The following is a 12,195-nucleotide window of genomic DNA, read 5'->3' as shown; positions in this document are numbered from 1 at the left end:
TCAATTTATTTCATCCTTTACCACCCAATCAACAGTTAACAAAAGAGCTGAGTCCCCTTTTCTGAGCCAGTGTGATGGATCAGGGGCAAAGGTACCTGCCACCCTGACTCTGTGAGTTTGACCTTGTGGCGCCCACTGCCCAGTGCTGTCCTCTATTCTCCAGGTGCATGCCATAGTGTGTGCTCCTTTTAAAACTTTTACATCCCTTCTCTATCTGGGACAGTAGACAACGTAACATACAAAAACAACCTTAAAACTAACGGGGGAAGGACTGCTTTCCTGGAAGTCACATAAGCTTGTCACGCTCACTTCTAGCAAAATGTCATACTGACCAAAGGTTGCCCATTCCACGCCTCTTATCCAGTCTTCATGTCCGCACAGGCAGAGCACTTTCTGAAACTGAGGAGATACCAGTCAGTAAGGTGTGTGACGCCCAAGTGACTAGCTGGGCTAGTCTAAGGACACACTAGCTGCAAGTCTCAAGTAGTTTAAAGGTTCACAAGATAAAACAGCACTGAAAATGCTGGACACCTAAACTTCTGCAACTATTTTAAAATTTCTTACAGAACAAAACAAGAGTCTAGAACCAACCAGGCCTACTGCTGGGATTCTCTCCTTTAACTCAGCCAAGACGTACACTCCGTGTAGAGGGCACACAGGACCTCAGCGTTCTGCAGCAGGTGTGCTGTGCCACACTCAGTTTAAGGGAAAACCCCAGCATGGCATCATTCCTCTCTCCCTCTCTATGGAACAGTTTTATGGGTTTAGTTATTAGTTTTCCTCTAATAACTCTGGAAGTAGCTATGTGGAGTTCAAAACCTGACAGATCATCTAACAAAGAACTCTCAAAAAGATTACCCTGTTGGATTATATTGGTTTGAATTACAATGTTTCTAAAGTGTTATAATCTAGAAGTAGTCTATATTAAGATATGTCATAAATCAAAACATAATTCTAGTCTTTTAACTACAACTTGATGTGCCATGTTTGGTTGTTATCTGTGGGAGGCTCGCCCTTCTGAAGGGAAACAGAGGAGAAGTGGATGACGGGGGCAGAGAATGGAGGAGCTGGGGGGATAAGGGGAGGGAGGAAAAACTGTGGTGGGCATGTAATATATGTGAGAATAAATTATTAAAAATAAAATATGAATCATTAGTTACCTGGTCATCCTGTTGAACAAATAAGTGAATTTTGCAGTCATCATCACCACATGCTAATATTGGTACTGGGAAAGGAAACAGGCATGGCTGTGAGTCGCGCAGCTACGATCACTGGGTGAAGAAACTGATTCCTGCTCCCCATACCATAACACAACTGACGCGTCAACCTGTCTCAGGGATAATGGACATTCTACATGGCTCTAATCAACGGTTGTTGGCAAATACTCAGACAATTAGTGAGTCTGCTCTGTGCATCATGACCAAGGGGAGTGAAAGAGTGACGAAGAACAAGGAGGGAACGGGGAGACAGCACGGGGTAGGTGCTCGCCATAGAAGCCTGACGACCTGAGTCCAATCTCTGGGATCCACATAAAAAAGCCAGATGTGGTGTTTGCATCTGCAATCCCAACACTGCTCTGGCAAGATGAGAGGCAGACAGAATTGGCAGACAGTTTGCAGACCGCCTATCCTAGAATATATGGCGTGTGATAAGAGAGACCCTATTTTAGAAATACGGTGGATGGACAGAAGGACTCCCCAAAATAGTTGTCCCTTAAACAAAAATAAGTTTTAAATAAGAACAGGTAAGGTACACTTCTCCAGCATCAGCCAGCAGGCCAACAGGGAAACATGATAGCCAAGCTGAGTACTCGAGTCTGAGGCCAGCAGTAGTCGCTACTTAAAAATCTCTACATGTGCTTGCTGACTCAAGGACTTTACATTTTGCTTGAGAATGAATTAAGTGTTAAAATAAAAGAGTATATAACCAAATATGCAGTTAAGAACTCTGAGGTGGCCGGGCGATGGTGGCACACGCCTTTAATCCCAGCACTTGGGAGGCAAAGGCAGGAGGATCTATGTGAGTACAAGGCCAGCTTGGTGTACAGAGTGAGTTCAAGGACAGCCAAGGCTACAGAGAAAAACTGTCTTGAAAAACAAAAACAAGGGCTGGAGAGATGGCTCAGAGGTTAAGAGCACCGACTGCACAATTCTCAGAAAGCACATGGTGGCTCCCAGCTATCTATAGTGTGATCTGATGCCCTCTTCTGGACTGCAGTTGGTACATGCAGGCAGAGCACTGTGTACAATAATAAATAAAAATAAACCTTTAAAAAAAGAAAGAAAGGAAGGAAAACGAAACAAGACGACAACAACAACAACAAAACCCTCTGAGGTGACTAGAAGGTGTGTGTGTGTGTGTGTGTGTGTGTGTGTGTTACAAAACTAAGCTCACTTTCCAGTCACCTTTGCATAAAGGAAGCATGACATGGAAGCAGAGACCTGGCTCTTGCTGTGAATGCAGAGAGCAGGAGAGGCTGGCGTTTCCCAGCCACCCCTCTGCTGGTGGGCCTGTCCTCCAGGTAAAGGAGGAGGTGAAGAGAATCACTAGGTCACACTGACTTTCACTTCTATGGATAAAGAAGGCAAGTAACGGCAAACGCATCACGCAGGGCATGCAGAGTTGCCGTCTCGGGAAGCTCACACAGTAAAGCACTTTTCAACTTACCCCAACCTTCACCTTCAAAGAACTACTTTCTCCCAATTATATTTAGATACATCCACAATAAATTCTATTAGCAGCAATATCAATAGGGAGCACATATTAAATCAGTAAATCTCAGCTAACAAAGTTCCTAATGTCTGTCCTTACTTTATGATCTAGACTTGGGATGTTAAATACTGTAATAAATGTTCAATTATCAGTTATTTGTTGTTCTGTTTCTGAGACAGTCTCATGTAGCCTAGGCTGACCTTGAACTCCTAACCCTCCTGCCTCCATTTCTCTAATGCTGATGTTTCAGACCTTCATCTGTTTAGTTCATAAGGACATTCAGACATAGGGCTGGGAGTGTAGTTCAGTGCTGAAGTGCTGTTTAGCATGTGTGAGGCCATGGGCTGGGTCAGCAACACAAGAGAAACAAATGTAACAGATACAAAGTCAAGGCTGCAAACATTTCTTTATGCTATTCTTTCTAAGCAGGACACTCACCATCAGTACCAGGCAAAAAAGACAGGCAGACAGCCAGAACAAATCCATCCCCGAAGTTCAAGGTCTGAAGATATTTTACTGAAAAATAGAACACACATAAGCAATTACCTCTGAGCTTACCTAACTAAAGAAGCTGGGTGGCAAGAGCTGAGCGCTGGCTCCGTGGTTGAGAGCGCTGGCTGAGTTCAATTTCCAGCAGGCATATGGGGGCTCACAACCATCTATAATGGGGTCTGATGCTTGCTACTAAATTTCATGTGTACATACAGACAGGCACTCATATAAATAAGTAAATCTTTAAAAAACGAAAAAGAAGCTGGGTGGCATCACTAGTCCAGGGTGCCTACAGAGAGATGGAGAAAAGCCAACCCCAAGCCTCAATGACCTTGGGAATTTACTTAGTCAAACAGTTTGGTTAAGGGATATTTTGAAAAGTAAAAAAAGCCATTTTAAAGTTGCTAAGAATGTTAGAACTTATGTGTGCTCTTGTAGCTGTGACTCATTTCACAATTGCTATCTCTTTTACCTAGGTTACAAGGCTCCGAACCTACCTTCCGACCCCTTTTTAGACCAGAGTCGAACTGTGGAATCTGACGCTGCAGAAGCTATCAGGGTATGCAGCACGTCATCGGATGGCTCACTCTGGTAAATAGCGTGCACAGCATAAACAGGTCCTTCATGGCCCTGGAGACGGACTGCTTTTAAAACCTAAATCAGGAAGAATATCACATATGTTATCAGAACAAAGGAATTATAAAGCTGCGCATGGTGGCTCATGTCTGTAATTCCAGAAGTCAAGAGACCGATGAAGAGGACCACTCCGAGTCTGAGGCCAGCGTGGGCTGCCAAATGGGCTGTCTCAAAAAAGAGAAGTGAGGAGGCTGCAGACAGAACCCGATAGCTGCACATTTGTAATCCCAGCACTTGGGAGGTGGAAACAGGAGGATCATTAGTTTGAGGTCATCCTCAGCTACACCAGCTGAGAAGTTCTCCTTCTGATCAGCAGTCCAGGTGCACTGAGCACTTACGCACACAGAAATGCTTGACTGGGTATCCAACCTCTAAAACGCTCAGCCTTTCCCCTAAATCCCAATTCCTTTCATCTTTCTTCTACGCCTTTCATAGCCCCACCCCGACTTAGTCTGGCTTCAATGTCCCCTCAGTTGACTGTCTTGCCACTAGGAGATCAGGTCTCAAAAATAAGAGCTCACTTCACCTCCCTGAATTCTTCTACTAAGACTGGTCCCAGTGAGGATGGCATTCTGCTCTCAAATGCAGAGGGCTCCAAAATGCCATCTCCACTTGACCCTCTATTTCCTATAGCATGGGGTGTTGAGCAGTAAGTCTGGTCATATAGCCAGCAGCTCACATGGCATGACTGCACCCGGCTCCAAAGGTTCCTACTTGACTATTTTTCTGTGCAGAAGCACCTTTCTCCCAGAGCCCTAAGAACTGAATTTTCACTTACTCATTTCTCTGTCCATCATATTCCCAATTTATTTTGTAACTAACCTGCCAGTGCCAAAAGCGTTTTTACACTGCTCTCCCCTTTTCCTGTTTTTCCTATGCTAACTTAGCATTGATGCACTCCTTTCCTTAGCAGTCATCACTGACTTCCAAAAGCCTGCTGAAAAGGAACTTCTCCCCTGGAAGCTGAGGCCTGAGTCCTGGGCCTCACACATACTAGGCAGGTGTTCTGCCACTGATCTGTAGCCCAGCCCAATCAAACCAAAAAAAAATTTGAGACAGTGTTTTGCTGTATAGCCCACTCTGCCCTTGAACGCAAACTTCTGCCTCAGCCTGCAGAGAGCTGACTACACAAGCCTGTACCACACGACCAGCTAGTTCCAATCCGACCTCCCCTCACTCTCCTCCAGTATTTCTGCACACATGGAGTCTCTAGGAACATTTCCATAACTGCCTCCTCCAAGTTCAGGGGGATGCTAAGAGATTTTAAGTGGGAATGGCGGGTTCATTCCTGTAATGTGTTTTTTCATACTTGGAATCCTCATCCCTTAAATTTTTCCCAAGACAATAACCCTCCACTTTACACCCAGCTCAAAGGTTGTCTGTTTGTAGTGGGGCTCGGGAAGCTCACACAGCTGAGCACAGAGCACTTTGAATTTTCATTTTTCAAGTCCACTCTGCCCTCAAGACGATGCCCTTGACTCAGAAGGGGAGGACTTTACCTTATTACTCTGCAGGGTAATGTTCAGAACCAACACAGTAACCTGCTTCACTTTCATTACTCTTTGCCTGAAACTAGGAACAAGCGAACTGTCCACTAAAGAGGCCATGCGCATGCTCACAGCGTGTGGAGATGACTTTCCGCTAGAGATCTCCACTCGCCTGGCAGCAGCTGCCCAGCTAACACGCCAAAGTGTCTGTCATTATGAAACAGAACGGCTCACATGAGACCAGTCTGAGTGAGGGAGTTCACAGGGACAGTGACAGCACAGGAATATGGAAGCAGAGAAGGGTACGGGCCCCCTGACATGCGGAAAATAAACAGTCTCAGCTGAGTGTGACGGCACACACAACCTGCAATTCCAGCCTTCCAGGGGATCACGCAGGACATACAGTGACAAGGCACTTCATAAAAAAAAAAAAAAAAAAAAGAAGAAGAAGAAGAAAGAAAAGAAAAGAAATGATGAGAGAGCTAAAACTTGAAAAGTAACTTTAGTCATTTCTTGGAATCAGAAACAGTTGCTGACCTGATTATTCTCGAGTTCCCAGTAAATCAGTCGATTGTCAGATCCTCCAGACACCAATTCAGTGGAAAGGGCTGAAAAAGTTGTATCTCGGTAAATAAACATTTGCATTCACATCATTTCTCTCCCTAGATCTTTCCTTTTTCCTCCCTGAACCCCCGGTTAGTCTAGACAGGGTTTCTCTGTGTAGTTCTGGCTGTCCTGAAACTTAATTCTTAGACCAGGCTGACATTGAACTCACAGAGATCCACCTGCTTCTGCCTCCCAAGTGCTGGGATTAAACTGTGAGCCACCACATTCAGCTCCTAATCATTTTTTAAAATTAAGTTTTAGGAAATATAAATTATCCTGTGACAAAGCCTTATTAGAAGACCACAGGTTACAGTGGTAACACATATAATTCATTTTATGTAACCTCACCTTTAAATGAAAGGCAAAACTAATACTTCACAACACAGTTCTATGGGTGCTTCCAGTAGTCTTAGATGTCAGGCAGTGACAACTAATATATTTATAACTGTGTTTTGGCGCACACATTAAGTCATCCTTTGGCCAGCGCACGCCTCTAATCCCAGCACGTGGGAGGCAGAAGCAGGCGGATCTCTGTGAGTTCAAGGCCAGCCTGGTCTACAGAGCAAGTTCCAGGACAGCTAGAGCAGTCTCAAAACACCTCCTCCCCCCAAAAAGAAGAGTTGTCCTTTGTATTACATAATGGCTTTTACTGACTTGGTACAAGATGTACTCTGACTTACCAATTAAGATACAGAGTTTATTTATTAAGGTTTTTCTTTAATATTGCAGATAAAAAACACAGAAAAGTCTCAGCAACTCAAGAAAATTCTGCATTTGTACCTGGATCATAATGCAGAATGAAAGAAACTTAACTCAGCGTGTCAGACAGAGCAGTAGGTACGGAGGGACAGCTGAGAGAGTTCCACTGGATTGAGAGTTACAGTGGTCAATAGGGTAGTTAAAATCCTGGAGTCAGAGAATCTTAGGGAAATAACCCAGCACAGCCAAGCCATTCTCAACATTTCTGTTTTGTTTTGTTTTGTTGGTTTTCCGAGACAGGAGTTCTCAGTGTAGCCTTGGCTGTCCTGGACTCGCTTTGTAGACCAGGCTGGCCATGAACTCACAGCAACCCGCCTGCCTCTGCCTCCCAAGTGCTGGGATTAAAGGCGTGCGCCACCATGCCTGGCTCAAATTTTCTGTTTTAATTCACATTCATAAAACCCTAAAAACCTTTTAATGTGAGCTACATATATGAATATTGGAAGTTAAATGTAAAACATACTCTTCAGTAGTTCACTTAGAGACTACAATGACGTGGGTGTGGTAACAGGCCTTTAGCCCCAGCGCTCAGAAGAGAGATGCAGGAGGATCTCTGTGTATTTGAGGCCAGTATGGTCTACATAGTGAGTTCTAGGTCAGCCAAGGCTACACAGTGAAACCTAGTCTTAAAAAAACAAAACAAAAAAAGAATTACGTAGTCATGATGGCTTTTTAGGTAAAGGCACCTGTTGTACAAACCTAGGGACCTCAGTTTGATCGCCAAACCTACACAAAGGTGGGTGGACTCTCTACACTGGCACTGTGGAGTGTCCCCAACCCCTCTGGCAATAGTAATTTAATTACAATGATGTACAAAATATGCTGTACTGGATGGTTTTGTGCCAACTTGACACAAACTAGAGTCATTGGAAAGGAAGAAGTCTCAGCTGAGGAAATGCCTCTAAGAGACCCAGCTATAAGGCATTTTCTCTATCAGTAATCAACAGGACAGAGCCCCACCCACTGTAGGTGGTGCCATCCCTGGGCTGGTGGTCCTGGGTTCTATAAGAAAATAGGCTAGGGTGATTAATGCAATGTAGTGTCAGTTAGATGGACATTCCTGAGGTCTTTTATCTGTTGTAGCCTTGTCTTTCTTTTTCTTTCATTACATCAGGTATATTGCCCTGTAAATTGTGGTAGTGGTACCAAGGAATAAAATATTAAGGAATTTTTAACTTAAAAAAAAAAAAAAAGAGAGAGAGAGAAAGTAGGCTAGGGGCTGGAGAGATGGCTCAGCAGTCAAGAGCACTATCTGTTCTTCAAGAGGACCCAGGTTCAATACCCAGGAACCACATGGCACCTTCATACAGACATGCATGCAGGCAAAACACCAATGTGCATGAATTAAAAATAAAATTTAAAATAAAAAAGAAAGGAGGTTGAGTTAACCAGGAGAAGCAAGCCAGTAAGCAACACCCGCTTCATGGCCTCTGCATCAGCTCCTGCTCAGCTTGAGTTCATGTCCTGCCTTCCTTCAATAGTGAACACTGCTGTGGAAGTGTAATCTGAAAAAAATACTTTCCTCCTCAACTTGCTTTTGATCATGGTTTTTCACTGCAGCAATAGAAACCCTAACTTAGACATATGTTAATACAGTTTTTCATGGGGCTGAAGAATTCTAATGTTAGAACCAAAAAAAATTAATAACAACAGAAGCACAATTTTACACATCTACAAGGCCCTTTAATGTCTATGTTAGAAAATGGCTGAAGTTTCCTATCTGCTTCTGTTTAGTCTATTACAGTATCAGACATCATGTGGCTAATAGAAAATGACACAGCACACTCATGACAGCCTATGAATGAATACACTTCTTAGCATTATGAAAACAGCACAGACCCCACACATCTCAGGACCACCAAGGGTGCTCTGATCCAGTCCAGTTCCTTACTTTTCAGACCATACTACCAGTGCATCAGAGCTACAAGGTCTTAACTAAATAAAGCAACAATCTATCTATGGCAGAAACAGACTAATTAATGAAGGAGGCTGAATGTCAGCCTCCACTACGCCCAGCTCACAGACTTTCCCATCAGAAGCTATGGGCATAGGGTGCATCCATTTGTCAACTGCTATCAAGCAAAAAAATTAGACAGCCACTTCACTGCTGGAGCAGTGAATTTTTTCATTCTTTCCAAACATATAATATCAGTCAAGGAAATGCTACATTAAGAGAAACAATGAAAGAAAATTATTAGCCATACTTTATTAAAAAGCATTTGCGAGGAGCACTCTCAGCTTAATACTTACAGCCATCCTGTCTACGTATCCACTGCAGGCAATTGACTCGAGCACTGTGACCATTCAGATTGGTAACAACTACCTTTTTCTTTAAAGGGAAAAAAAAAAAATACCAATTAGTACATTAGAATGTAGCCCACAAAGGAATTGGCAAGTAAGTAAAAATTAGTTCTTTTGATGCAATGAAAAGAGTAGAAGTCTATCAAGAGAGCTGCCTTTCAAATCATAGACCTTTAGCTGTGGCTTAAGTCACCCACATACTAGAGAGCTTTCTTGCCTTTCCACACATACTCCCAGGATCCTATTAATAACTGAAGATCTTCATCTACTTAGTTCTGCTCACACAACACCCCTTACCAGCAAGCCTGTCTCAACTCTCCAGGATAAACAAGTAATCCCTTCTTTGTGGGCCATAGTCCTTGGCACAATATTATCAGGCTGCACTAAGTTGAGGGCTTTATTTATTTTTACTTCACGTGTATTAGTGTTTTGCCAGTATGTATGTCTGTATGAGAAGGTGTTGGGTCCCCCAGAATTGGAGTTATAGACAGTTGTGAGCTGCCATGTGGGTATTGGGAATTTAACCCAGATTCTCTGGAACAGCAGCCAGTGCTCGTAACCGATGGTCCATCTCTCCAGCCCATATTGATGGTTTTTATTAAAAAAAAAAAAAAGGTAACTGTCTGTAACTCTAATTCCAAAGAATTTGATGATACCCTCACACCAATGCAAATAAAATTAAATAATTTTTTAAAATAAAAATCCAGCTAACACATGCAAATGCATGGCTAGTCAAGTCCTTTAGTGTCAGTGACAAGGTCACGAGGCCACAGCTACCAAGGTCCTTCTAAATCAGACCCCTGCAAGTTCTACCTACAGATCCCCAGCAGGTCATGAGGCACTCTTGAGCAAAGATTTGCTCACGTGACTTCTCTTTAGAGTCCTCTCCATGATTGTTATCAACAGCACTGACTTGATGCATGCTTGTGTGCCAAACAGAATTTCTCATGGCTGGGAAAAGGGAACAGGCGAATATACACAAAGGAATATATTTAACAGATGAGCTCTGAGGTTGGGAAACACTTTAATGGATTTTGTCTCTCCCACTAGACTAAGAAGTAATTACTCATTATCTTTGTAGCATCACGACGCCTACTGCAAGCCTAGAGGGGTGTCTCAAAAATGCTGAATAAACATCATCCTCGAAACTACAGTAGCATTTCGTGTGTGTGTGTGTGTGTGTGTGTGTGTGTGTGTGTATGCATGCATGCGTGAAGACCGTAGGCTGACATCAGAATGTCTTCCTCAATCAATTCTCCAACTTATTTTCAGAATCTGAGATTGGTGTTTTGACTAGACTGGGTAGCCAGTGAGCCTTGGAGTTAGGTGCACATAGACACGCCTGGCTTTTACAAAGGTGCTGGGAAATCTGAAGTTAGGTCCTCATGTTTGCTTAGCAAGCACTTTACCAACTAGAAGCCATCTCTCTAGTCCCACATTTCAAATGTTCCTATTCTTTTAATTAAATACTCAGCCAGAATATACTTAATGAAGTATTTTTGGGGCTCAATATATGACACAGTAACATGACTATCAGGTTATCATTAAAAATGTGACAGAGGGGCAGGGGAGATAGCTCAGTGGTTAAGAGCACTGTCTGCTCTTCCAGAGGTCCTGAGTTTAATTCCCAGCAACCACATGAATGGCTCACAACCATCTATAATGAGATCTGGCGCCCTCTTCTGGTGTGCAGGAGTACATGCAGGAAGGATACTGTATACATAATAATAAATTAATCTTTAAAAAAAGAAAAAAATGTGTGACAGGGCTGGACACGGTGGCTCAGGTCTGTAGTCTCAGCACTTGGGAAGCTAAGGCGAGAGGGTGGTGAGTTTGAGGGCAACCCCAACTACACAGTGGGCTCAAAGGCAAGGCCACCTGGGCTACAAAGGGAAACTTAAAAAAAAAAAAAAAAAAAAAAAAAAAGAGTGATGGAAGGTATGGGAACCAATCCAGTGACTTCTGCCCAAAAATGGGCTTTTCCTGGTAGTCAAGGTGAAGTTTACCTTTGGTTTGCTATATACCTTTGGGAGAGATATATATTTATCATCTGACAAGACCAGGGGAGGAAAGAACACGCAAGAGCTCGCTATAGGTAAACGGAAGCAATTTTTCTTTCCATGTAGAACTCTTATCTGCAAAAGCTAAGGAAAACGGGACTTCAAATGAAATTTTAACAATGCAGCACTGTAAGAAACTGACAGGCGCCGGGCGGTGGTGGCACACGCCTTTAATCCCAGCAGAAGTAGGCGGATCGTTGTGAGTTCGAGGCCAGCCTGGTCTACAAAGTAAGTCTAGGATAGCCAAGGCTACATAGAGAAACCCTGTCTCGAAAAATCAAAAAAAGAAAAAAGAAACAGGCATCTGCACGGCAGTTTCAACTGGAGCAGGGCAACACTAACTTCACCATTCTAAAGTAGCTGGAGAGGGTTCATAACTCTGGTAGTATGCATTATTGCTGACTTGAAAAGTTGAGTAGGAAAACCGACCAAAAAAAAAAAAAAAAAAAGAATAATAATCCAGCTGGCTGATTTTCAAGAAATTAGTTAAGTCCTGCCTTCTAGCTCCCACCCTCTATTTTTCCCCCACAGGTCTTTAAAAGTTGCATTCACGTATCTAAAATATACGAAACGTTTCTTTGCAATTCAATGTAAGTTCGCTAACTATACGGCGGGTAAACAAAGAATTCAGATGCCATGTGTGGCTCTAAGCCACGCCTAAAATCTCTGTTCTTGTAAGGGCTCTGAGAAGGATGTCATCCTAGGGGTTTCAGCTCAGGGATCACAGACCAAGGAGTCAGCGCGACGCAGGAGAGGGCCCGGTGCAGGGCCCTGGGGAGGCTCTCCTCCTAGACCCCTAGATCATAAAGGACCGCGCCCTCGGCCTGCAAGCTGGGCCCGTAGCGCGCGCACCCGAGGCTCGGAGTCCACCTAATCCCTCGTACCTGAGGGTCATAGAGAACCACGGAGCAGGATGTGCCGAAGGCCAGGAGTCCTCCAGACCCTGGATTCCAACTCAAAGCGCCTCGAACCCGGTTCGGGCAGCAAAACACATGAGACACCTCCAGCACAGGCGCCACCATGATGCCAGGTGGTCAGTGGCCGAGACACTCCCGAGCACTTCCGGCCCAGAGCGGAACTACTCTAGCTAGCCGCAGCAACTCCCGCAGACACCAGCCGGTCCGCATTTCCGAGGGGCCGGG

At 43.9% G+C, this 12,195-nt stretch overlaps 1 protein-coding gene across 1 annotated transcript in view; it reads right to left on the bottom strand.

The window, feature by feature from the left end:
- Elp2 (elongator acetyltransferase complex subunit 2) overlaps positions 1–12,121 on the bottom strand; it is a 34,870-nt gene extending 22,749 nt beyond the window's left edge. Inside the window, exons 1-7 of the mRNA XM_051164011.1 lie at positions 11,938–12,121; positions 8,943–9,021; positions 5,865–5,935; positions 3,702–3,858; positions 3,151–3,228; positions 1,161–1,225; positions 333–399 (exon numbers count right to left, since the gene is read on the bottom strand). Coding sequence (XP_051019968.1) covers positions 333–399; positions 1,161–1,225; positions 3,151–3,228; positions 3,702–3,858; positions 5,865–5,935; positions 8,943–9,021; positions 11,938–12,075 — 655 coding nt within the window. The 5' untranslated portion in view covers positions 12,076–12,121. The remainder of the gene's footprint in view (positions 1–332; positions 400–1,160; positions 1,226–3,150; positions 3,229–3,701; positions 3,859–5,864; positions 5,936–8,942; positions 9,022–11,937) is intronic.
- Between the last annotated feature and the right edge of the window lie 74 nt (positions 12,122–12,195).

The sequence above is a fragment of the Acomys russatus genome, chromosome 20, assembly GCF_903995435.1.
Source record: "Acomys russatus chromosome 20, mAcoRus1.1, whole genome shotgun sequence".
Classification (NCBI taxonomy): domain Eukaryota; kingdom Metazoa; phylum Chordata; class Mammalia; order Rodentia; family Muridae; genus Acomys; species Acomys russatus.
The sequence above is the reverse complement of the archived record's forward strand: the minus strand, read 5'-3'. Positions and strand labels throughout refer to the sequence as shown.